The sequence below is a fragment of the Macaca fascicularis genome, chromosome 7 (genome assembly GCF_037993035.2).
Source record: "Macaca fascicularis isolate 582-1 chromosome 7, T2T-MFA8v1.1".
Taxonomy (NCBI): Eukaryota; Metazoa; Chordata; class Mammalia; order Primates; family Cercopithecidae; genus Macaca; species Macaca fascicularis.
The window spans coordinates 9,800,937-9,828,507 of NC_088381.1; the positions used below are offsets into that span (position 1 = coordinate 9,800,937).

The window sequence follows — 27,571 nt, forward strand, 5'->3', positions numbered from 1 at the left end:
CGTGGTGGCATATCATAAACGTTCTTCTGTGTTTCCACATAACCTCTATAATTGCCTTTAATAAAGCATAGAACATCCTGAAGAAGCCTCAGAATTTACTAGATAATACTTTTCTTTGGTATATTTAGGTTCTTTCCAGGTTTTTTGTTTCGTTGCACCTATTATAGTGCTCTTATCACAGCTGGGTGCACACTTTTCTTTGCTTGTCTTGAATTGCTCCCAGAAGTAGAACTACTAGAGAAGAGGTATGGACTTCTTTATGGCCCTTTTCATGTATTTCCGTATTGCTTTGTAGAAGGGTTGTACTCCGTACCACCTTTCCTGGAATCGCATCAACTAAATTGCAACTCTGACAGCATTAAGTTTTTTTCCCACTGACGCAAATTTTGCAGATGTAAAATGATATATCAAAGTTGCTTTAAGTATCGTTCCTTTCATTACTAGAAAAGATAGAATCTCTTCCATATGTTTGAATTTTCTTCTAATATGTGTCATTTATTCATATTCCTTGCAGACTTCTATGAGGCTTAGTTTTTTTCCCTACATTTCACTGAGATAGTAGCCCTTTTGTTACAAAGTCTTTCTGTAGTCTATTAAATGTTGGTGTTTCCATTGTTCTGAATTTCAGTAATTCCAGCAATTTTGGTACAATCATATCTGTCTTTTATTTCTTTTGTGAGTATATCTGATACATCGAAGCATGGATAAGTATTAGGTCTGTAAAGAATGTGGAGTCTTCTGTTGCATGCTAGTTTTAGAATTTAATTTTAAAATGAAATATTTAATTATGTTATCCATCCATAACTTATCTTTTTGTTTCCTGTGGATCTTACTGAAAGCTTTTCTGATTTGCCATCCACATCTCACAGAGGCTTGTGCTTGATAACCCTGCCTTTCTCCTGTTCTACTGAAATCTGCCTTGTCATATGCTACACTTTCATATAGTCAGACCTGTTTACGGGCTGTCTGTATTGTGCCACGTTTCTCTCTTTGAATCAGAGTATCAGAGTGAATTAATGAACTTGGCTTCATAACATTTCCTAAACCTTGGTTCTTTTCAGAATAAAAAATCCTTACTGTTTATATTACCAGATTAGTTTTGTAGCAGTTTGTGAAGTTGCAAGATATCCTATTGGAATTGTAATTAAAACCATATTAAATCTGTAAGTTAAATTTAGGGGAATAAGCAGTTACAAATATTAATGTTCTCATCCTGTAACAAAGTACACCTCTCCAGTTCATCAAATCAAATCTTATTTTATACAATAAGGTTTTGTGATTTTAAAGGTTGCATTCACCTAAGCAGATTTCTAAAAATGTAATATTTTGTGGAAATCATGAGTAAAATCTTTCGTTATGCTTTCTAACCGAATATACTAGGTGACTTGCTTTTGTTTATTTCTACTGTTAAGTAGTATTGTTTTCTACTTTATAGGACATCATTACTGTTTAGTTGTCACTTGTATCAAAGGAAATGCAAACCTCCCAGGCAATGTAAAAGAGCTTCATCCTGTTCGGGAAATATTGTTCTGTGACCTTCCAGAAAGACTTCTTTCTTCTCTAGCCTAAAAGAGGGGAACTGAAGTGAGGTGTGAAAGGAAGAGAAAATTAAAGTGCACACATCCATGTTTGGAAAATGACTTCATCCCGTATAAGACCTCCTAGGAATATGACCTTCCAAACAAGCTCAGCGAGGAGCCTTCCTGGGGCCTTGGAATATTTCTTATTGCCTAGGACTCCCAAAGTGGAATTTAGGGCTCAAGATGTTAAAGGAAGTTGGTTTGGATCTCTAAAAGTATTGAAACATTTGTGTGTGGCTGGACAGAAGCATAGTCCCCTCCCCTCCTTAGTTACCGTATCTGGTTTATCTGACTGGGAAGCAGTATCCTCTGGGAACTACTAGAAGAAATGTCAGTAACGGAAATTAATTCTGCAGTTATGGGCAAGAGGATTGAGTTAATGAGCTAGTGGAACATTTTTCATCTGGACATGGCATCAGGGCCTTTTACCAGCATTTCCCTAATCCACCCCCATCCTGTGAGATGTCCTTCTGCCAATGACAATAACCAAGGTCACTTGTGGCAGCGACAGGACTGCCATCCTGATAAAGCTTCCCAGTCTTGAGGCCTGGACATCCTTCGTGAACAGACCCACACAATCTCCTATGTAGCATATCACACCTTTCCTGGACTGTTATTCCAGAATTAGTATCAAACAATGAAAAGAGTTAGTAGAATTTGTAGTTAGACCCAAGTTCAAATCCAAACATGTTCCTTACAAGCTCATCACGGGACTATTTCTTAAATTCTCTATGCCTCTTTTTTTTCCCATCTGTAAAATGAAACCAAAAGCACCACCTCCCCTAACTACTTACTCATTCAGGAAGTATTTAATGCATGCCTCCTATGTGCCGGGCACTGACGTGGGCACGGCAGAGGATACAACATACTCATGGAGCTTATATTCTAGGGGGAGAGAGAATAAATTCATATTAAAAATAATAAATACCACATGAGAAAATAAAGCAGAAAATGTGACAGAGTAAGGGTGATTGTTCTTTCAGAAGGGTTGACCAGAGAAGACTTCTCTCATGAGATGATTGAGCACAGAACTGAATGAAGGGTGGAAATTAACCATGAGAATATTGGAAGAGCATTTCAGGCAGAGGGAAACACATGTGCAGAGGCTTTGTGGTGGGAGCATGCTTTCTGAAAAACAGAGGAAAACCAGTATGATTGGAGCAGAGGATGTGATGGAGAGCATGCTGCTGGTAGGTGAAGTTAGAGAGGTATGAGGGAACCAGGTTGTACAGGGCAGTGATTTGCAAACTACAGCCAACAGGCCAAATCCAGACTATGGCCTGTTTAGGTACAACCCTTTAGGTAAAGGAGGTTTTTAAATTTTTAGAAAAATGTTTTTTAAAAGTTTTTTAAAGGGCAAATTCTTTAAAAAATAAAATAAGGCCAGGCATGGTGGCTCACTCCTGTAATCCCAGCACTTTGGGAGGCCGAGGTGGGTGGATCACCTGAGGTCAGGAGTTCGAGACAGCCTGGCCAACATAGGAAAACCCCATCTCTACCAAAAATACAAAAATTAGCTGGGTGTGGTGGTGCACACCTGTAATCTCAGCTACTCAGGAGGGAGGCTGAGGCAGGAGAATTGCTTGAACCTGGGAGGCAGAGGTTGCAGTGAGCCGAGATTGCACCACTGCACACCAGCCTGGGCAACAGAATGACACAACTCTGTCTCAAAAAAAAAAAAAAAAAAAAAAAAGGACCGTATCATATTTGGCCCACAAAGCCTAAAATATTTGCTATCTGCCCTTTTACAAAAAAAATTGCCTGATGCACGGCCTTAGAGACCACGGTGAGGACTTTGTACTTGTATTTTAAGTATGGTAGGAAGCCCCTGGGGGTTTTTGAGCAAGAAAGTAACGTGACGTAGTTAACAGTTTTTAAAGGATGCCTCTGGCTGCCATGTTAGCTCAGACTGAAAGGAGGAAGGGCAGAGCAGGGAGCACAGTTGGAAGGTCAGTCATTAGCACAACCCTGATGAGACCTGGTGGCAATAGAATGGACTAGACTGGCAGGCACAAGGTGCTGAGTAGTGGGATAGAGTATATTTTGGAGGTGGCACCAAAAGATGCTTTGAACTAACTGGGGGATATGAGAAGAAGAAAGGAGGTAAGGATGACACCAAGATTTCTGGTCTACTCACCTCTCGTAATACTGTCATGGAAACGGAATGAGACAATGATTTTTTTTCTACCTCTGTGGCTTGATCCTTCTATTTCTTCCACCATTTTGCAGTCAGGGTTTCCTTTCTATGGTACAACTTTGATTGTGACACTGTCCTTTCAAAAATCTACTCCAGTATCCTGTTAGCTGTGGAACAAAGTTCATCCATTGAGCCAGTCAGTCTGAGCCCTCCGTAATCTGGCCACCCCTCACCTACATCCTGTGTCACGTCCTGTCACTCCTGTTCATCCATCCCACCACAAACCAGCAAGTGGTCTGCGAGTCCCCATATGTGCTTTATTCTTTCCGCATCTGGGCCTTTGCCCACATGTGCTCCTTTCTCTTACTATGGAGGTGTGTCAACAGTCCTACTAGAATCTTGTGGTCTGCTTTTACAATAAGGTCGTTACATGATACCTCTTTATCCTCCTAGTCTATTTCAATATTCTTTGCCTTCACTTATTTTAATAGTTATTTCCATTTGTAGCATGATTTTTATACACAAATCTTATCCTCCATCATCAAACTTCAGAAAAGGAGACGGTATAGCACATAGTTAAGTGCCCTCACCTTTGTTAAATCCTGACTGTGAACTTGGAACCTGTATGACTTTGAGCAAGTTACTCAATCTCTGTAAGCCTCAGTAGTGTGTGCCCAATGGTAGTAATCACCATGATGATCATTATCAAAAGCTCTGTAGGAAAACCACTTCTGCCGTTCTAGCACTTGAGGCTTGCTTGTTCCCTGAAAGCAATGGTTCTCAAAACATGACCCCCTCGCCCTGCCCAGCTTTTGGGGATCAGTGACTCTTAATTCTTCTTATGATTACAGAGTTGGTAGGGACAAAGACGAGTTGGAGGAAGGTAGGAAGTATAAGCTGGTCGGTGGATCTGTTGGAGATGTAGGACTGTTTGGGGAGGACACACCCATAGTGTAAGCCACCAGGAGCCGTCAATTAACTTGTAATAATACAAGTGGATAAGATCAATTTTTGTTAGATTGACAAGATGTGAAAATTATTTGGTATGTCTAATTTTAACATAAGCTGTTGACACATTTGTAAATAGAGAAACTAAAATTAGTGCAAATGATTTCAAGAAATTTTAAAATGTTATGAAGAGCATTATAATTCCACGCAGTATTAAAACCTGGAGAACACTTAAGTAATCTCTGTAGCTGTGGGAAAAAGCGCAGCCGCATTTATATTTAGTTACTGGCTTTTTTGGAACATGATACCACGTTTATCTTTTTTCTCTTCTTTAGGTTCATTATGTGACATGAAAAACCATCTCTTTGACAGAGTGATTCTGTTAATCCAAATAGAGTTGAAATAAAATTACTCCGGGCCTTGTCCTCCACACTACCTGATTCCCCTTCCTCCATGTTGCTCACTGGTGTGGTTGCAGGTGGACCTGGGAGAGGGGCAGAGCCTCAAACCAGTCCTTGGGCTGCCAGTCTGTAGCTCTGAATAAAATGGACAGCATAAGAGATGTCCTTGAAGAAAAATGCTAGAATTATCTTCATAATTAATTTTTATCTCAAGCTTTGGATTCTCTTTCTGTGACTGTTTGGGGAGGGGAGGGCCTATGCTCAAATATTTTCTCCTAGAAGGGGCGTTGATCAAAAACTTGATAGTTGGTTAGCATGATGATACTTAGGTGAGAAGTTGGAAATGTTGATGCCAAAAAATCCTAGAATTTTCTGTAGATTTCCATTTTCCATGCGACCTACTCACCTCTAACTCTAATAAATTACAGTTTTGTCTCCTATCATGTACTGTTCAGTTCAGCATGGTGACGTGTGAATCAGATTCAGGGAAAGAATAAGAAACAGACACCATTGGCTTTATGTTGGGCCATCTCTCCCTCTCATGCCTCCCTCTCCCACTGTTTGGGCAGCCACTGAGCAAATAGCCAAAGTGGAGCTGCCTGGTGAGGCAGAGAAGATACCTAGATGGTCTCTCAACTGAAGGATCTGTTTCTGCATAACTGGTTACCCTTTTAAAGTCCTGGATTTCAGAGCCATCTCGCGTTGGTGAGATCTGTGTAAGAAGGACCCATTTAAGGGAGTGGGCAGAAGGCCTAAGTGCCTCGAAGGGAAAAGACTGCATGGCACAGAATGTGACCATGTGCCTGCCTGCCACGCTGCCTTTGTGTTGTTAGGCTATGGCTACATCACATTTGTTTCTCTCTCTCACTCTGAACGCTTCTGAGAAGTTTCAAAGGAAGGTAAGCAGTACCTGTGTCCTTCACATGCTTCTCTGGTAGAACAGCTCTGGGTTTCTGCTGATCCTGGGCAGAGGCCATTTCCGGGAATAGATTTGTCCCCACACACCCTCTCCCAAGGATGTTGCATGGCTGTGGTCACACGTCTCTTTCTGCCCGTAGACCGGCCACTTGCTTCTGGAATGAATTCCTTAGGAGCTTTGCAGTGGGTCTTTTCCTGGCAGTCTGTCTCCCAGAATTGTTGTGCTGCTTGGCTTCCAGAGAAGCCACAACTGCCCTGTGCTGACCTGATTCTTCCTCATTCCCACAGGCAGCACAAGGAGGTGGCCACAGGACCCTGTTATATGGCCATGCAATTCTCCTGAGGCACTCTTTCAGCGGAATGGTAAGCAGCTCGGGTGTCCACTCTCATCATTCAAAGAGGAGGGAAAACTGAAGAGGGGAGACGTACAAGAAGCCAGCAATAACAACCTAACAGCAGGAACAATTGGAACATAACTAATTTTAGCACATTATCCTCTTGACATTTCCTTCATAGGACCTACCTCAATTTGCAATAATTGCAATTATGTTTTTTGTTTCATCCGTGTCTGATACCCCACCTCCAACTCCATGAGGAAGAGGGCCATGCATCTTTTTTATTTTGCTAAACCTATAACCCCACCAAATACAGTGTTTTGATATACTAGATGCTCAATAAATATTTGTTGAATTGACGAATGATCAAATGGCTTATGGAGTAACAGATCTCTTTAGTATACAAGGATAACCAGTATAGAAGAAAAACCAATAAAATGGAAATTTTGTGACAGTTCTCCTCCTTTACTAAGAGAAATAGAATGATACTCACTGTTTTCAGTCCTGGGAGAACTTGCAGGTGTTATGCTAATTCAGAGACAGGAGGAAGACAAGAGGCAAGGTAGTCACAGAAAGCTTGCATGGCTATGACTAATCAGAGATCTAGAGCCAGAATTGACAGAAGGATGATGCCTCAATGTAACTTGAAAAAATTGCTACATTTTAAATGAATATAAGTTATTTATAATTTACAAAATTATAATTTTACAATATTTTAAAATACAGATATTGTAGTTTTTGCAGGAAGTATTAAGGAGAATATTATTACTCAATCAAGTATAATATATGCCACACCAATAGTGTATCATCCTCACTTTCTTTCAGTATAAGGAAGCCTTGTTATTTTCCTTTAGCCCTAGTGGAAAACTGATACATTAATTCAAGATTATTTCCACACATTTACACCAGCAGCATGATGCAAAGTTCATCTCAAGGCTTGAACTATCAAACTGACAACAGGAGCAACAGCTGCCTCTTAAATAATTCATTTGCTGCAGCATTTTTTTTTTTTTTTTTACTGAGCACTGGTAAGAAGCTGACCTTTTCAGCCTGAACATTCGTCTGCTGTAGTCCTTCATGGCAAAAGACAAAAAACAAAAATGGCCAAACGGAAGTGTATCCAAGTAGGAGATGGAGACGTTATTGAGAGTAGGGAAACTTTTGAACCCTGATAATATCTGGAATTGACAGGTGATACTATCTTTCAGAATCTGATATTTATCTATAGGGTAAATAAAACTCCAACATTTTTCTTTATTTAAATGTAATAAACAGAACTTCAAAAGCATACTTCTATGGCTTCACAAACAGGCTAATATCCTGATAGTGACACAAAGACTTGCATTATTTATCATTAAGTTTACCTCTCCTAAAAAAAGTTGTACTCACAATGAACATATACTCTCTACTGGCGAGCTCCTTTTAAGCACAGCTCTGGGAATAAAACCTGTAGGATACGACTTTGTACATTGCAATGATTTTCCATCTTCCTCTTGCAGAGAACTAGAACTGTGGTTCAGAAAGCACATCGCAAGAGCTTACCTGCCTCTCAGTCTAATTCTAAGATGAGCTGCTGTGCCCATCAGTGAAAGAGGCCATGGGATTCTTTATTAAGTTAGTTTAACGATCATTTTTAAGTTTTACCTGCCCATGTATCTTTATAATAAGAAAAAAACACCATTATTTTGAGAAGCTTTAAAGCTCCTAGAAAATTTGAAAAACCAAAAATAGAAGTGGGAGAGTCATTCATGGCCCCCGACACTATCCAAAATCAACTTCTGTTTCATTTTTGTGTAATTCCTTTTAGTCTGGTTGCTACACATTTAAATTTTTTGAGTACATGTTAACTCATAAATGTACTATTTTATATATTACTTTTTAGCTCAATGTACTGTAAACAATGTTCCGGGCTATTAAACACTCTTGATAAATACTCTTAATAACGTAATATTATATAAAATAGAAGTATCAAAGGTTATCTAGCTTATTATTGTTGATCATTTATGTTCCATTTGTATTGTTCCTAATTTAAAAGTTTCTCAACATCTTTAATATTTCTAACTCATTTCTGTAACATACAGTTCTATACATTAAACCACTGAGTCATCAGATAAGAGCATCTTTGAGGTTTTATGTGTATCGTAAAAGTATTTTCAGCTGGGCATAAGGTGGTTCACACGTGTAATCTCAACATTTTCGGAGGCCAAGGCAGGAGGATCACTTGAAGCCAGGAGTTCAAGACCAGCCTGGGAAACATAGCTAGACCACATCTCCACAAAATTTATTTTAATTAGCTGGGCGTGGTGGCACACACCTGTAGTCCTGGCTACTTGGGAAGCTGAAGTAGGAAGATTGCTTGAGCCCAGGAGTTCGAGGCTGCGGTGAGCTAGGATTGTGCCACTGCACTCCAGCCTGGGCAACAGAATGAGACCGTGACTCTAAAAGTAATAAGAAGAAGAATTAAAAATGAAAGTATTGTATTAAGGCATGTACCAATTAACTTTCCAATGAGCAAGATAAATAGAGCTCTCTTCACAGTAGCTCATTGCTGAACTTAACTGGAAGCTAACTAGTGGTAAGATACCAAGACCCAATGGAAGAGTGTGACTTCACTAGTATTCGCTCTTCTTTCACAGTATCTAACATGCTTGACTACATCAAGATCCCAGACAGACAAACTTGCCTTTGATGTAGGTCTACGGGAACATGCCACAGGTGAGTTAACATTCCCAGGTTTGTTGAGTTCAGTGGGGGTCTTGGGCTAAGGGCTTTTGAGAGGGACCCTGCATGTGTTCCTCATTTGGGATTCCAAACCAACCTGGTTAAGAAATAGGTCTAACAAAATTGCAGAATAATGGACTAGAGAAAGGATGTGTAATGGAAACACAGAAACTAGGAATGAAGGAGAACGTAATATTTTTACCACAGTCAGCCAGAATCTCAAAGAAAAACAGTTCTTTAACATTGTTAGATACTGAAAGTAAGTGAACACGTCATTCTTGATAAGAACCAGTGATACTAAATGACTGCCAAAAAATAAAGGTAGCATAATAAAGGCTTAAATAATGAAATATAGTGTCCAGATCAAAGGAGTAGTCCTATTTTGTTCTGCAGTGAACAGGCTATGTCTAAAGTAGTGTTTTCCAAATGTTAGTTGTTGACATCTATAATTATGATTTTGCCATTCCACTGTATCCTTTTTAATATCATTTACTTTATGATTTTATTTAAATTTAATTACTTTTGTACTTAAAATTTTACAGACAAAACTTATTGCCATAAGTATAAACTGTTTTTGCTTGCCATAAAAGTAAAATAATGAAAAGAAAACCATGTTATTAAGTAATTAAAGAGATGTTGACAAATATAATAACGTGTTAATGATACACTAGTTCTAAATGTAAAACTTCATTTGAAAGCATCAGAAGGCTTAAAAGGGTAGTAAAAATGAAAACAAATTTCTCACTATATTTGCCAATGTCATTTAATTGCCTCCCAGCAATGATACACATCATATACTTTGGGAACCACTGGATTTTTTTTTTTTTTAGTATAGTCAAAAATACTGACAGTCAAGAGGTGAGTACTGAAGATGCTGACCAGGATGACACAGGTTCTCACTGGAAACCAGAAATAAAGAACAGAGGACTAAGATAACAATCTACAGATATTCAAAATTATAATATCAAACAAGATGCTGACTTGCTGGGGTTCTTCCAAAGGCCAACAGAGCAGTGGGTAGGAGTTGAAAGGAGGCACATTTCACGTCAATTGTGAAAACTACTTTGGAACATCTGCAATTAATGAGCGGAAGAACAGCTGGCCTTGGGATATAGGATGCACCCTGTGGCTAAAAATATTCATTAACAATCTGACCATCTGTCAAGGGCATTACTTATGGAATTTCTGCTCCATTTAGAGGTTGGACTAGGTACCAAACAGGATTCTTTGTTGCAAACGAGAGAACTTGATTCAGGTTAACTCAGTAAGAATACGAACTTACTAGAAGGATGTCGGGTAGAGCCTGCGCTAAATCTGGAGCCTCAGGCTTGAAAATTGGTTAGGAACAGAGACCAAGGAAGAGAAAACAGGTTAGAACACACTACAGGACAAGTCTAATTTGAATACAGTCTATAATATGACGTTCTCCCTTAAATAGGAAGAGGGCTCCAATGTTGAGTAGCCAAAGAAAGGCAAAAATCTATGTTATTATTCTAAAGCTAGGTCAGTTCATAATGGAAGGATCCAGGTTGTCTACTTTTATAGAACTAGAAAAAAAATCCAGCATCCAAACCTTGTGTACCTGCTATTTCCGCGTCTTGCACAATGGTGTCCTAAGAGTGCCTGAGGGAACCTCTTTCTCTTTTCCTCCTCTTCCTGTTTTTGTACTAAGCAAAAAAGTGACCCTGCCTTTGCCCATTATGGGTTTTTTTTTCCTCAAATAAGATTAGATTTGAATTTGATTTAAAGTTTCTTTGTTTTCAGCCAAAGTGTTAGTCTTAAAATATAATTTCCTCTAAGGTGTTGTCAACCTTGCTGAAAATTACAAAGTGAGTGAAGTGCCACACTCTGAATATACACTTCTTTCTAAATATAGACCAACTGTCAATCCTGAAGAATATAATCAGAAAAGTCAAATATGGTCACTGTATTTAATCAGTAAAATAACTTTATACTATTTGAGATTGGAAAGAAATTGAGAAACACCACTTTCTAGTCAAGTGTTCAGACAATTATTTTAACTGTTAGAGCCTTTAGTAAAAATAAAGGGAAACCACAGCAGACAATATTACTCTTTTCAGCAGTTTTTAAAAATTTCTAAAATCAGACTAGGTAAGAATTCTGTTGACAGATGGGGCAAACACATAGAACTAACCCAAGTTCAGGCTAGCTGATGAGAAGCTACCTGTGGCAGAAAACGGAGAAAAGGCTTCAAGTTGGCTGATGAGAAGCTGCCTGTGGCAGAAGACAGGGAGAATAGGCTTGACTAGGTCTTCATGAAAACCTAGAGCCTAAAATAACTTACATTTGTTTTGCCTCTCTCACCCAAATTCATGTGCTATTCTCCTTGAAGAAAGCTAGCTGGGGTTTGTGAGGGTCAAGGAGGATGCACCTCCAACTCAGATGAGGTTCACCATTACCTGGAGATTCTCCTCACTGCAGGAGGAGGTTCACACGGAATCCCACAGAACGGTACCCTGTTCCTGTCTGGCTAGTTCTTTGACTGCACTTCTGGCTCAGAAACCCCTTCAGAGTTGTAAACAAGGAAGCTGCCCAGTAGTGGAATTGAAACCATAGGAGAATGTAAGGAGAAAGTTTGGGGGCAGTTTCTTGAACAATTCTGGCATTTTCCCCCAACACATTGAATTGTGCATTCTCACACTTAACACAGAATTGATGATCATTTTATCCTTGATTTTGGGTAAAATTACTTAAATGTATTCTGGTCTCCTTTTAAAGTTGTTTAATTGCTTTGTTTTTAGGACTTAGGCATAGCTTTAGAATTTAGACTTAGGGGGAAATACATGTTTAACACATACCCACACTAAAAGTGTTGTTTTGTATTTAAGGGCCGTGGACTGGCCCATCCCGTTGCTTCAGGGCCAGCTCCATCCCTGGTTCCAGAGCGTGGGAGAGGGCAGGGAAACAAAATACTCTTTCTGTGTGTTCCTCTTCAGGACCCCCTTCATCCTGGACACACTTTGGTGGTCCTCAGAGAACATTAAGGATGCATACAATGTTTTCCCCTTCAAATGTAGAGCTCAACCTCTTTGTCGTGTCATGTTTAGTTTAATTGAAGTAATACTCACACATAGATTAAAGAGAGAAATAGTGCTCCTGAGCTTATTGTAAACACCAGTCTCCTGCCCTCCCTCCTTTGGATGCCTGCCTCTCTGGGGCATCTACTTTCAGCTCTTTTAGTATTGTTTACCACTTATTTGTAATATACATATTAATACAATGCTTTTTAAAATTATTTCTAGATTATGCATTAACTATTGCCGTCCTGATACTAATTTTGCTTTTATTTCACTCTTCCCTATCTTTTCTTCCACTCTTCCGTGTCTTGTCTTCCCATCCTTCCAATAGATTTTCATCTATTTTATTTAATTGTCAAATCAATATTAACTACTTCCACTGCTATAACTGTAACTTTTATTTGCAAATGAGCCACATAATATATTCTGACCAGGTAATTTATTGTATTACTTTGGGGTTTTCCAGTAGTTAATAACTGCCTCATTTGTTTGCTGAATTTTTTGCGACCCAATCATTTATTCATTTTCAAACTTTCGTATAGAACTGAAAATCTCTGGCTAGATTCCATCACATGATCTGTTCTCTGTTTCGTCTTCTTAGAAACGTCAGCCATCATCTAGGGAATTTCTGTTGCCTTGCCCTAGATTCCATGTTTATTAGATCTTATAGGATTGGTTGGTGTGTGTTTGTTTATTTACTTGCTTGCCTTCTTGGTTTACCACCTCACTTTGGTGGAGCACATTATCTAGTCACTTTTACAGAAAAGATGCATGTGGATTAAATTTTTGTCTGAAAATTTCCTAATTACAGCTTCACAAGTCATGCACACTTTACTGTGATTCTATATTGGAAATATTTTTTTCCTCAGCTTCCTGAAGGCTTTCTACTAGCCAATGGTCTGACTGTTGAGAAGTCTACATTCTGATTTCTTATCCTTTGTGTGTGACTTGTTTTTATTTTCTGAAAGCAGCTAAGAGCATCTCTTTCGCCCTGGTGTCTGAAATTCCACAGCGATGTGTCTTGGCGTGGCCTCTTTCTGTTCTGACATCTCACAGGAATGCACCTTCGAGTGGTTTCTAATCTCTGCTGTGTTAGGGACTCTGTAGGTTCTTTCAATCTGGAAAAACTAATTTTTCAGCTTTGAAAAAACTTAGTAATATTTCTTTGTTAATTTCCTCTCTCTGTCTTTTTCAGTTCTTGCTCTCTGGAATTCCTCTAGGTTGGTTTTTTGATACTTCTAATCTGTTTTTTGTCTTTCTTCCTTCTGGAATAATTTTTCAGCTTTATCTTACAACCTTCTTCTTTTTTTTTTTTTTTTTTCCGGGATGAATGAATATTTTTCTTTTCCTTGGAAGGGATCCTTCATAGATACTAATATAACTGTTTCATGAGTGTTAACTTCTTATCTCTGAGATTATTAATTATAAGATTTTTTAAGTTTTCTTTTGTTTTCTGTAATCTTCGTTTTCTCCAAGTCCCTTTCTTCTCTTTTCGCTTCATTTTTGTAGTTCCTGTTAGAGACTTTCCTCAGTTGTCAGGTGGTCCTTGGTCTTCATTCGTGTTCTGATCAAGGCAGTAAAAGCTGGCTAGAAGCTGACTGGGGCTTGTCATCTGTTAAGCCTCACTTTTAGGTCATTTGGCAGAGACCTGAGCATTTCACGGGTGACCTCAAACCACAGTATGTTTTATCTTAGCTAGTTTGGCTTCCCTAAAGAATGATCCTCATATTTGGGTGGAGGGTGGGAGGGAAAGGAACTGGGGTTTTACTAATCGAGGTATAAAGTTTGAATTCTGTTTTCAGCAAGACTCTACTTCTTTGTTTGACAATGTCTGGTATTTCCAAAACCAGACCCTTGGTAGTTTGCTTTTCCATGGATTAAACTTCTAATCTTCTATAGTGTGGAGGAGGACAGGTCTTCTGGCTGTGCAGGGCAGGGAAAGGAATCAGGGATTTGAATGTCCTTTTAAAGCTTTCCACCAGTCCTGTTTTCAACCCATTTTCTGCCTTCATTGGTAGCTGGTACTTCCAATTCCAGGGACATTCTTGAGATTCTGCAGCAGGAATTGGGTTTTCATTGATGGTTTCTTCTTCTCCATTTTCTTACTCAGAGACCTGGGTTTTAATTTTTTATTGGCTAAAAGCATCCACCTGCTTTCCTTTTTCCAAAATATCAGTTTATCCTCTTTGCTATCAATTGCTCACTTATTGTCTGAGTCCTTGCAGATGTAAGCCTTTTTTAAAAATTCCCTTGGGAAAGGGGGAGACAAAGATGAAAGTGTATAAGTGTTCAGTAGACCAATGAAATCGATTCTTTTTATTTATTTGTTTGTTTATTTGTTCTTGGTGCTCTTGATTGGAGTCAATTCTTAAAACAGAAATTTGAAAGACTATAAAAAGCATTTTTCCTATTTGCATTAAAAATACTCGAAGGCCACTACAGTTTCTGGCCTCCAATACTCTTTTCCAAACAGTGCTTTTCTGTCTCGAGGGAAAATGAAAATGACAGACATAGTCAAGAGCAGATGGGGGGCTGTCTGGAACGGTTAGAGACCAATAGAAGTTGAGGTCTGGAGTAAGTACTTGTTGTGTGCATGTGTAGGGTGGTCCTAGGAGGAAGGAGAACAAGGGGCAAAATTAGGGACACTAGCTTCTGTGAAGCAATGACTAACTTGCAGAGCCTTCATGTAGGAGAAGCCTGTTGGTGGACTATACATCCTGCTTCCAAACAGAGGTCTGAAGGAGAGAAAGTTAGAATTGGCGATGACCTCATCCTCGTCAGCGTGTCCTCTGAAAGATACCTTGTAAGTACCTCATAATACAAGAGTCTTTTGTTTTCAGAAATTTTTCCTTTAGGAATAGATGTCCATGAAGAACTGAGCCACAGCAGGTTGGATAGAATAAGATGCTCTTACCCATACAGAGTTGACCCTTAAAGAATGTAGGGGTTAGGGATGCTGACCCCCTGCACAATAAAAAATTAGTGTAGCTTTTGGCTCCTAAAAACTTAACTTTTGATAGGAAATAGCCTACTTTTGATGGGAAATAGCCTAGTTTTGATAGAAAATAGCCTACTTTTGGTGAGAAACCTTACTGATAATGTAAATAGCCTGCTAAAGCATATTTTATATGACATACATATTATGTATTGCATTCTTACAATAAAGTAAGAAAATGTTAAGGAAATCATAAGGAAGAGAAAGTATATATACTATCAGGTAGAAGTGGATCATCCTAAAGATCTTCATCCTTGTCATCTTCACATTGAATAGGAGGAAGAGAAGGAAAAGGAGGAGTTGATCTTGCTGTCTCAGGCGGTAGAGGTGGAAGAAAATCCATGTATAAGTGGACCCGTGTAGTTCAAACCCTTGTTGTTCAATAGTTAACTGTACTTGAGGGATGATTAAATACCCTCCCCTGCCACATAATCATGGTGCCTGGAACTAATCTGTTATTCTTTTAGATTATGGTGCTGTGTCCAGCAAACTGTTAAAATGCTCCAAGCACTGTTTGCACATTAACTCCCATTATTCTGAATTTATTACATTGTTTAGCTCTTGTTTAAGGAAGAACAAGAAAGGTTGGAATCCAGGAAAATAAGTTTATGTTGGAGACAGAAATGTACAGTGTTTCAGGACATGGGGTATCGCAGAGAGTGGAAGATGCTGGTGAGATTTTGCAGCTGGGGATGGGTAATAGAAAAGCACCATTTGTATCAGGCACTTGGCTGGGGGTGGGGATGCCTGAAGATGAGAGAAACGTCAGAGAAGCTTCTCACGGAGCCAACTGAAGTTAAATCTGTGGGCAGATTTTACTTTGCCTAGGCCAAATGTTGGGTAATTTTTCCCATTTGTGAGTTATCTTATCCTACAAAGAATGGACATTTTATGAGTTGGTGTTGAATCAGCTCCAGCTGAGGGGATGAAGTCAACACATGTCTACCATCTCTGTAGCTGAATAATTCCTCACCCCAGAATAAAGTGTCCCACTTTGAAGCTGCTTCTAGATCAGGTGGAGAAATCTCCCACAGGCTGTATAGGAAGAGCCAGATGACAGTAAGGCTGTTTAATTTAATCCTTGAAGTTCTAGGTGAGCCGTTTCTGTCAGTACTGGACTGGTGATTTAAAAGATGTCTCGTTTCTGTTTCTGCTGCAGCATCTCTCAGTATCAAACGGTAACATACAAGTGGATGCCTCCTTTATGCAGACACTCTGGAATGTACATCCTACGTGCTCAGGAAGTAGCATCGAAGAAGGTGTGCTTCTTTATATGCATTTAGCCCTGAGCCTGCCTGTCTCTCTTGTGCTGTATACATTGATGTTTTCTGCTACTTCCCAAATCTCACCTGAATGTCTTGGTACACAGGTAGCCTGATTTTAGCTCACTTGAGTTTCTTTCTCTGAATTCAGTACAGATTATTTTCTATCCTAACTTCCAGTTACATGAGCATCCCTGAACTTATTTTTTTAATCCCTTGGAGCCCACTATTATTTTAGCACTACATGTATTCAGGACTTGGATATGCACCTTTGCTCTCTCTCTGAGTTTCCGCATTTTTATTTTTGCTTAGTAGTTGCAAGTATAAAGACCTCAGCACCTTCAGTTTTAGAAGAGATTATTTGCCAAGAAGGTGACATTGTTTATATTTCTCCCTATGTGTCTCTCCACGCAGGTGGAGCACTTACTCTATCATAAAAGTGTTTGGTCATTTGTTTTTACTTGTATTTATGGAAGGCCATTTTAACGTAAGAGGTGAAATTATTTTTCCCTTGGAAATAAAGTCGTCCAACGTTGTTCAACATATTTTATTTCACAGAATCAGGCAAAGTCAACACACCTTTCAAGTTGTGTAATAAATATACGGGCCTTACCTCACTGATAGGTAATACCACAGCTGAGAAGAATAATCAAATGTCAGTGACCTACGGGCTTTTGTGTTACATTTTGGCACATTATAGCAAGATCAGAATTTTTAAAAATACTCATCACAGGCTTTAGCCCTATTAAAGTCTAGTACTTTCAAACTGGGAATGTCCTTCTATGCTGTGATGTTTGAAAAAAGAGGAAAACAGAGTTGTCAAGGTGATACCCCAGTTTTGGAATGCATGATAGTTAAACTGAATATTCAGGAAAACACAAATTCTTAACTCTTTTGGCAACAAGTGGAAGGCTTTAAAAGGTAGGATGTGTTTAGCCCTCTTCCTTTGTGCCAAAATTAACCCACCCTCCTAAGTCTATTGTCAGTCAATCCCTTTCTATTAAGAATCAAGAAGCTCTGGGTTTAAGTCTCTCCCAAGAAAGTTTTGGCTCCATCTTCTCCATGTTAAATGTTTTATTTTCACCGTAGGAATAAAATTATTTCCTGGTCCCAACAGAGGGCTTGTGGAGATTAATTAAGGCATGTTTGCAAATCATGTCAAAAGGTCCTTATAGAAATGTTGAGTGCCCTTGTAATATAGTCGGGATAACTCATCACTTGAGTCATCTGGCTCTGTAGAAAAATGTCCTTCCAGCATCCACTGGTGAGAAACCCACTTCAGCCCTGAAGAACGTAAGTGATCTTCATCATGATGCTGCTTTCCTGACTGTGGCCCTGATAGATTGCAATTAACAAAATTCGTGATGCACCAGCACTTGGCAGTGTTCTCTATGTGAGTAGGATATTGATTTGAAGGAGCCCAAGAACTGTAAAGGATAAACTCCAAATAGGGCATGGCCTCTCCATCATGAGATGAACAAGAGCTTAATCAAGAGCTTTGTCATGGAGGGCTTTAATTTTCTAAATAAATTAGCTATTAAGAATCCCCCTATAATATATCATGAATCATTTTTAATGCAAAGAAGGTTATAACTCAGAATATCAATACAAAAAGATACAGGAAAATTGGAAGGAGACTTCTGAATATTTGAGGGAATTTTAGAAAAACTTGCCTTGTCTAGGTGAGAAAACTGAACTCATATCAGACTGTCACTATACAAAATTCACTAATAATACCCTTTTCTCCTCTGGCATGATTGCTCATTCTTACTGTTTTAATCCAGCACCCAAAATAGTTTAAGACAGCCCCTAAAGTGATCTAATTATGTGATATTTTTTCCTTTAAAAATTCTGACACAGACATTGGGTATATTAAGTCCATATGTTTCCTGAGAACAGACTAGCCTGGAGAATTTTTTAATTCAGAGGAATAACAAATCCCATTTCTTGGTGCCAGGTAAAGCTCGTACTGGAGCCCCTCTCCTGCTACTATGTTCTTTGAATTAAGGCTCAGCATTTATTTGAAGACAAACGGATCATCGTGTCCTTGAAGTTCATTGTTTCCTTTCCATGTCTGAACTCCATGACTATTGAGATTCCTTTTTTATTCTGAAGGCTAAGTATTTGTTGATAAAAGCATCTACACTTGTTCACTCAGGGATGTTAGAGAGTAATTCTGTTTTCCCTTTGTGCTGTAGGAGTAGCAACCAGATTTGATCTGTTTGTTAAATGTATTTGAATGTCGCCTTCTCCTAAAGGGTCTTAAGAATGGTCTGCTACCCCCTTCTCAGCACCTTTCTTTCCCATGATTTGGATCTTTTTGCAAAGTATACACAATGAGATTGTGGATATTTTTCCAGCAATTTGGTATTAGGTATATTTACATCCTAAGTAACTGGAAACTCCTGACATTAGCAACTTAATTTTCCTTTTGATTTTTAATGATATCAATTGGCACACTATTTTCACCTTACCTATTGATGTTGGACTGGCTCACCTCTGAAGCCCTGTTTCACTTTCAACATTAGAATTGTTTTGACTTTCCTGTGTTTTCTGCCTGAGGCCTGCATTCATGGAATATGTAGTTACCAAAATGTGTCTCTCTCGGTATTTTCTGTAACTGGTCCAGACCTGTGTGAATTTACCCTTTTTAAATATGCCATTCTCTAATGAAGAGTTTAATGAAAACTTGCCATCATTCACAGTAGAATATAATTCTCTTCCAGGATACCTACTTGGTGGGCATGTAGTGCGTCTTTTCCATGGTCATGATGAGTGTCTGACGATACCATCTACAGACCAGAATGATTCCCAGCACAGGTAAGTCAATAGCTTCATTCTTCCCCTAGCTGTTTCCAGTCTCAAGTAACTCAAACCAAAGAGTTTACATTTGTATTTAGCCACACAGGAACTCTGTACATGTCGGTCAATTGACAAACCTTCCTCCAGCCATGGGTTCCAGTTTGTAAAACAGGAATGGCGGTTCCGCTTGCTCACGGGAGGAGCTCTGTACACATGCTGTACTTAGGCGGTTCTGTAATGCTTCCAGATCCCTTCATTTTCTCTGGCTCTGCACTTAAACAAATTATTCACCAGGCTCTTCAAAGACAGATCATCTCTATTCCCATTTCATGTGCTAAGTAAATAAGGTAGACTTCATTGATTTGGTTTTATCACTAAATAGCATTAGAGAAACTGATGTCCAGCTGGAGCTGGATTTAGCAGGGGGTGGTGCCAAGGGTGCATTTAGAGGGCGCTGTGCTGAGGACAATGTGTTCTTGTCCTCATACTTGACCCCATCATGAATGCTTTTCAGAATTTCAAAACCATGAGATGGAGGATATGAATCCAAGTCTTAAATGCATACTAAAGAGTTTTTTTTGGTATTCTATCATCAAAGGAACAGAACATAAAAAGCTTGGCCTTGTAACTATAGAAATCTGATATTTAAAAAAAATCAAACCTCAGATCCAAACTAGATTGAATTTGGGACAGCAGTGAGTCTGATCCGGTGACAATGTTTTCTTTTCTTTTGTGTAATGCCTACAGGACCCCTGTCAACTGCATTTTTTGCTTCATTAGAAACACAGGCTCACAAGTCTTCACATCTTGGAGACTATGTAGGTCAGGTTCCTGCCACAGGTCACACACTGGCTGATTTCAGATGCAAGCGCAGAAGCCAGAGCTGCTGACTCTCCATCAGGGACCATTTCCTGTATTTGATGTATTCAAGGACCACCCCCCCAAAGCAGTGTGCTTGAATTTATTAGTATGCACCTTAGAAAGCACCCATTGGCAATGTGTGTCCCTTATAGTTCTTAGTCTCTTCCTACTTGCTATCTACTCTGAGTACCCCTTCATAGGAACCGGATGTGACCCAGAAGGGTGCCTAGGACACATAAAGCACAGACCTATGTAAAGCGCCTCGCTAAATTCACTTGCTGCCTCCCTGGCACTGGGCCAGCGGTTGACAGTTACCTCTGATAGGGAAGTTAGGTCCACCTGATTTTCCTTAGAAGTAAGGATTCTCTACCCTGTCATGTGATCCCGTTCACTTGTGGTTTGCCTTTTATTCAATATTGAAACTATACAATAGCCCATTTACTGTCTCTTTGATATCATATTCTGCTGCCTCAAGGGGAAGGTTTGCAGGTGGATGAATAACTGAGATTTTTGTGAGGTTTGCAGGGTTGTCTGTATCTAAGATGGAATACATCAGAACTTTCCTAGTTCATTCTCTCTATTCCTGTTCACTTTTAAGGATGGAAATTTGGAAAAAGATGAAGTATTTACCGTGTGCATACCCCCACCCACATGCACATACCTGTCATCAAAAATTAGAGCCAAATTAGAAACAGCTGGACAGAAACTATGCTACTTAGTCATTTGGTGGGCATTTCAGTCAAGTGATTCAGCAAAATTCTGCTTGGAAGGAGAGGCTCAGCAAGTGTTTGAAAGGATGTGATGGGGAGAGTGAAGTAGCTGGAGAGGAGTTTTCACAATGAACACACTGGAGCAGACATGCATGCCATCGTTTAAATAAACATGAAGGTGGCCTTTCTTTAGCCCAGGATTTCATTGGCTCTAATTTGTGTTTTGGAAAAAAAAAATTCATCCATAAAAATAAGAAGTCTTATTTTATAAGGAAGCATGAAGGGTTTAAGACTGGGGAAAGTGAGCAGCTGTTCAGCACAGTGGAGCTTGAATCTTTATATCAACTAGTCTCAATCAAAACAGGATGCCTTGGTGTTATTTGATGTCTAGGTGAAGCGAGTGATAAGCCTTGTCTTAGTCTTCTATTGTCAGGGAAATCCTCAGAACTGGCCAACATGGCCAGGAACATCAAAATCGGGGGAGCATGATAGAATAGGAAACAGCACACTAAAAGACTCTAGCAGCTACAGAGGCATGCAGGTGTTCCATTGCAATGGTGCTGACTCTCCAGAAGAAATCGTTTTCCGTCCCTATAAATCCTGAGAGCAGCCAAGCTATGTGGAAAGACTCTGACCCAGAGTGGAAATCCAAGACTCCCAATCTAACATCTTGAGCTCTGATCCTTGGCTTTGCCTCTGGCTTGTCAAACACCCTGGGATAAGTTACTTAACCTATTGAAGCTAAGGCTAAGCTGTCAGCCAAGCTTTCAAAAGCACCTCAGCTTGCCGCCCACTCTACTCCTCTCCTTGGAATTGTTTTAGAGAACAAGAATAAGTTGTTTCAACCTCAGTAACCTTGTGAGATTAAATGGAGCAGGCCGCCCAAATGTCACAGGTGGGAAGAACAAACCTTCACAAATCCTTCAGATGTCAGGGGTAGAGAATCTTCTAGTTCCAGCTCCAGCGCTGTTTCACCTGTGACCTGGGTGAGCCACTTCACCCTCTTCTGAAGGGATCTTTGCAGCTTGCACTAGAGGGGGAGAAGCATCAGTGAGAATCTTAGCAAATGTTCCTAAGTGGCTAGGAGGTTGGTGCAGTATCATTTCTGTTCTAGGTCTCGTACAGACACACCTGGGGTGTAGGAACTCGAAAGCAGTATCGGATTTTCTTTCCTAATATTTACTGGGCATTTCCCGATAACATGTACATTAGAGAAAGATTGAGAAATAGCCTTTATATTCCCACCTTCCAGAGGTAACCACTGTTGATGTAATGTTTCATTGATTGCTGTCCAATTAATGTGTCCCTCTATGCATGTTTATAAACATTTATAAAAAGCACTTTCTAAACATTTTTTAAAAGCCCTTTAAATTTTCACAACCTTGTTATATAAGTACCCTGATTAGATAAGCAAATGGAGACACAGAGAGTTGAAGGGGCTTGCCCGAGGTCACACAGCTACCAGATTCAAACCCAGGTCTAACTTCCAGGCTCATTTTGAATCGACTCATAATTATGATACTTTTCCAGGAAAAAAAAATAAGTATACATTTTCTTTTTACCACTATTGATTAACTCTTGTCTCTAAAATCTAAATCCAGATTCCTCTGGAGTTTGATCAATTCAATTGTGATACATACAAATTCTCTCTGGTGGAGGTAGGATTTTAAGTTAGTGAATGTAAATGCAGTTAAATAATCAGTTTTGATTAAAGGTCACAAGATTCTCAAAAAGTGGCTGGATTCAGTATACCAGGTAATCTGGGGACCGCTGTTCTTGAGACATGCTCTTAAACTGTGAATTTTGTACAATGTGGACCAGCCTGGCCCAATCACAGGTTATACAGAATTTATTTAAAATAAAACTTTAAAAACTGAGGCTTTGTTAATCACTGGAAAAAACATCAGGCAAACCCAAGTTGAGACACATTTCACAAAATGCCCAACCAGTACTCCGCAAAACTGTCAAAGCCATGAGAAACAAGGCAAGACTGTTTAGAAAGCGTAACAGATCAGAATAAACGGGAGACGTGGCAGCTAAACACAGTGTGGTATCCTGGATTATATCCTGGAACTGAAAAAAAAGTTTGCGGGAAAAATTAAGGTGAAATCCAAATAAAGTCTTGAGTTTAGCTAGTAATGACATACTCATGTCGGTTTCTCAGTTTTGACAAATGTACCTTGGTAATGTAAGATGATAACATTGGGAGAAGCTGAGTGAGATCATGCAGGAACTCTCTGGACTATCTTTAGTAACTATTTTATAAACCTAACATTTTTCTAAAATAAAAATTTTATTTCAAAACACATTAAAAGATGATTCGTAGCACAGGAAAGGAAGCAAGAGTACAGTAATAAAATCGTGAACACTGTAACAGCTGAGGATAAAGTGCCCTAGAACGATGGAAATGAGTTCACACTGTGTCGAATAGGTGTTTTTAAAGTACAAATACACTTTTTAAAGATATAAAACTACATCAAGGAGCTTGACCTGAAGGAACTGGAGCATTCTGTGTCTGCCGTCATGGTGTAACTGGGCTATCGTGACTCCTGATGTAGAAATGGAGATGTTCTTTTTCCTGCCTTTTCCTTGTGTACCTGATGATGCATAAATGTCCATGATATGGATATGGTGAGCAGTTCCCTCCCCTCTAGCTGCTTTGACCCTTTCTGAGAGAGTGAGACCGTGAAACCATCCTCCTTATTCTGGCTTTGCATTCTGCTGACTCCAAAAGGGCTTACACAAGCTGGGTGCCTGAACAGCCTCTGCAGGGAGCTGTTCTTCACCCGGGTGCTGATCTCCAACTCTGCTCATAGGAGGATATTCTACGAAGCTGGGGGAGCTGGGACTCGAGCCAGGTCTCTGTGGAGAGTGGAACCACTTCGGATAAGGTAATGGAGGGCCTGGGAGTACCCTTTTCAAGATTGCTTTCTTTTTCAATAATAGGCCGTTCTCTTAAATATTTCATTCATCCCGTATCACCTGGCAAACTCCTTCAAGTCCTTTGTCTAGAGCTAAGTTCTGATATTTCTGTGACTTTGTTTTTAAAGAACACACACACACACAGTTTCCAAAGCCACTGTGTTGACTCTGAGGCTGGCAGGCTTTTCTGCCCTTGCGGTAGCTGACTATAAAAGGAAAGCTCAGACAAGGCCACTGAAAGCCATCCAAGTCCTCCCATTTGTTTTCTTAAACAGGTTCTCTGGAACCCAGATAAGTCTTCTCTCTCCTCTTAGTAGCTTTGTTGGCTACAGTGGACAGGTAGCTTTAAATGGCACACAGACAGGTAGTCACAATGGCATAAGATAAGGAAGATGTAAACGTCACTGGGTATGTAGGTATGAAGAAAAAGGTACTTACTAGAACTTTTCAGAGACAGTTTTGTCCCTTGGTGGAAGGAACAGGAGGCTGAGACTTTGCAGCCGCAAGCTTGAATAACCACAGGTGGTCGCTTAACTTCAAACCACTGAAGGGGGATCACTTTCAGTGCAGGACCTTTATATGGGCTGAGAGGGTCTGTAAGTTAGGCTAGAGCTAAACTGCTTGGAGTGAGAGAGGAGGATTAAGTTTCGCCCTCTGATTTTCCTTCTCTGCCTTTCCCTCTAGTTCTTTCTGTTCAATCTCTCCCTGAAAATATGTTCAAAATAAGTCTCTCTCATGCAGGGTATATGCCCCAAGGGGCCCTGAAGATAATCCATTGGCAATCAGAAGGTAATATTAGGACTTCTCTTACACCATACACACACATGCACACATTTTTTTCTGAGAAATTGGCAGCTGATGGTTTAAGGAATGCCAGTTTTAAGGAGCATGCACTTATTAACTGACTTGAGTCATTTACATCCTCTTTCCAAACCCATTAAAAATCTGAGAGTAACATACTCTTGTTCTCAGGATATTAGCCCTTAGTTATTGCTTAATGGACTTTTTAAGAGGTCAAAATAGGTATGTATATGTACTTCTGGTTGTGATTGCTTGCTCATTTCCCCAGAGAACTAGACATGAAGAATTTAAGCCTTTTATCAATGTGATTTGGATTTATTGATGCTTCAAAAAGTTGGACAAAGTGCAGAGTGGTTTTAAAATGTCACACATATATCTCTTAAACCTTATATTCTTAAGAGATAAGTATTTTGCATATGAGCAAATATTTTAAAGAGATAAATTTTGAGTTAGATTATTCAGTGGATAATTTCTCCATAACACTTAATGTAACTTTTGCTGAGTGCTAATCTTTTGATGAAGGACCACTAAGAGGACAGTATTCAATATGAGTTCTCCCTTGTCTTAATCCTTTTATCCTGCTTTACTTATTTTCCACAGAATTTATCTCCTTTTAACATAATTCAGTGTTGACTCATTACGCTTGTTTATTGTCTGTCTGTGGCAAGTCTAAGCTGTGCAGGTATTTTTACTATTTCCCTTGAAGATAGGACTCTTTGTGTAGTAATATGTTTTAGTTCAGATGGCAGGTTTGGAAAGGCTTTTCCAGAAACAAGTTTCCATTCAAAGACAAGCTTCCCATTGATTTGTGATAATTTGCATCAAGACCTTTCAGTGGAGTGAAGGAAAAATTGGAAACCTGGGACTTCCAGTTGAATGAAGCCACTGACCTGCCTTTGAGATCATTCCTTGTTGATGTTACCAAGAGCGAGCACTAGGCTGGGTTGTAGGCAGACATGAAATCCTACAGCAAGCCAGGAACCTGGTGCATTTTTCTCTTAAGGATGGACACCAGAAGGGTTATAAGTCTGCTAGCATGTGTAAGAAAGCGCAGGGTAAATACTGAAAAGGACTTATTTTTGTATAAATGCAATTTCTTGTCTGTTTCATCTGCCCAGTTGGAGTGGCAGTAACATCAGATGGGGCCAGGCTTTTCGACTCCGGCATCTCACCACAGGCCACTACCTGGCCTTGACAGAAGACCAAGGCCTTATACTACAAGACCGGGCAAAGGCAGACACCAAGTCCACAGCTTTCTCTTTCCGGGCATCAAAGGTAAGGTGTGATAAAGTGGACTTTGACCCTGTTCTAAAAGTGAAAACTCAGACACCTCCAGGTAGAGCTATAACTGGGAAAGAAAGTAGGCTGGAACAAAGCAGAGTTGGAAATTTGACCTAAGATAGATAAACACTTTCTTCTTTTATCTTTTGAATTGAGTTCATGGAGGAATGTGTACCTTGGATGAAGGTTGAAGTCTTGAGCAAAAGGAGTGTGTGGACAGTCCTGGAAAATCCAAGGATCATAGGAATGGACATTGTTGCTCAAAGGCTATTGGAAACTATTGTTGTTGTTTAGTGCATTCTGAGTTGTCTTTAATAACTTCCAAGTTATATTCTTCACTCCTTTAAAGCAATAGTAGCATGGAGACATGAGTTTCAGAGCTACATTTGTTTAAATAAAAAGGTAATTTGTTAAAAAGGTTTAAATTTAAAAAGCATGAGTTTCAGTGCTTTATTTGTTTTAAGTTTTTAAAATGATGCAGAGAACACATTCTGGACATGACATCATCTTGCAGTTATTAATATTTATATGATAAAATTTACTACTACCTTCCCCATTCTTTCCCTTAGCTATTCCTACTCCCCAGATCTCTCAGCTCTCTCCTATCCATCCCAAACCTTCATTAAGAATGGATCCTCTGGTAGTTAGGTTAACCTTGAATTAATGGCTTTACCATTTGATGTGGACAACTATTCTTTTTTAATGTTCAGCCACCTTTAATGTTCAACTAGGCTTCGACTCTCTCTAACTCAGAGCTGGATCTAGTTGAACGGTCAGAATTACATGCTGAGCTAACTTCTGACAGACAGTTGGATGGTCTGTCACTTTATGAGTGTTCTGGAAAGATCATCCAAGCATGAGAAAGGCTCTGCACAGATGTGGGCACAGTTATCAGGAAGTCTGCGCTTCCTAAGAGTATAGCTCAATATCTCCTTTGGTAGCTTCACCTTTAGTTTCATTCTTTGCTCTTTTCCAGAAATAAATCTTGATGTGTGTTCTCACCGTGATTTCACTCAAGGGTTGTTGAGGATTCTGCTTGTGTAGGACTAGGGGTGAGGCTGACAGCTGAATTTTCTATGGGGGCATCTCTGCTTCCTAATGCACCTGAAGAAAATAGTCAGCACTGCCCTTCTTTGGTGCAGGGGTTCAGAGTCTGTTTTCCCCCTCATTTTGTGCTTCTGTGGTCTTTTTAGGCAGAGAAACTCTTTGGCATGTAGTTTTTTTCTCTTTAATATTGCTCTGTATCAGAATTGGGCTTTTTTCGTATCTTTATTCCAAATATTAAAAGACATGATCTTCCTGTTCATATCTTCCTAACCATCTCTCAGATGTTATCTTCCATCTGCTTCTCTTCCAATGGCTATTGACTCTGGTTTTCTGAGCACATCTTCCCCACGTTGCTATCATTTTTTTTTTTTTTTTTTAGATTGCCAACACAAGAGGGATTCTTTAAATTCAAATTGATACCTATTTAGTAAACATTTTTGCCTCCAGGAAGTGATTTAGAGCAGTGCAACTTTCTGAAAGAATCAGTGAAACAAAGCAACAGAAAAGTCGTAAGAACAGAGACTGGAACGTGGAGTGGGGGCTGAAGGTGGGTGGGAGTAAAAGAGGGAGGTGGAAAACAAGAAATGACTCATCACGGCTAATGACCAAGCAAGTGTTTTTCTAAGAATGCCAGTTTGGCCCTTTCTGTATTTGAGCATTCTCCCCCTTTCTCCTTGACCCACTCGGGGTATGCTGCCAAGGATAGAGCAATGACCTCGGGGTCTTTAGCATTTCAAAAAGGGGCTTTTCTTCCAGCGCAGGGTCAGGCGGCCTTCCAGGCAGCTGGCAGGGTCCTGTTCCAAGGGGACTCT

The 27,571-nt window shown here is 39.6% G+C and overlaps 1 protein-coding gene across 7 annotated transcripts in view; it reads left to right on the forward strand.

Moving 5' to 3' along the window:
* The window catches only part of RYR3 (ryanodine receptor 3), a 566,003-nt gene that overhangs the window by 224,365 nt on the left and 314,067 nt on the right, over positions 1 to 27,571 (forward strand). For all 7 annotated transcript variants that reach the window (XM_005559076.5, XM_065547708.2, XM_065547709.2 and 4 more), the window contains exons 4-10: positions 6,273 to 6,347; positions 8,956 to 9,034; positions 14,769 to 14,881; positions 16,233 to 16,332; positions 19,062 to 19,155; positions 23,525 to 23,599; positions 25,550 to 25,706. In XM_005559076.5, the coding sequence (XP_005559133.3) occupies positions 6,273 to 6,347; positions 8,956 to 9,034; positions 14,769 to 14,881; positions 16,233 to 16,332; positions 19,062 to 19,155; positions 23,525 to 23,599; positions 25,550 to 25,706 (693 nt within the window). The remainder of the gene's footprint in view (positions 1 to 6,272; positions 6,348 to 8,955; positions 9,035 to 14,768; positions 14,882 to 16,232; positions 16,333 to 19,061; positions 19,156 to 23,524; positions 23,600 to 25,549; positions 25,707 to 27,571) is intronic.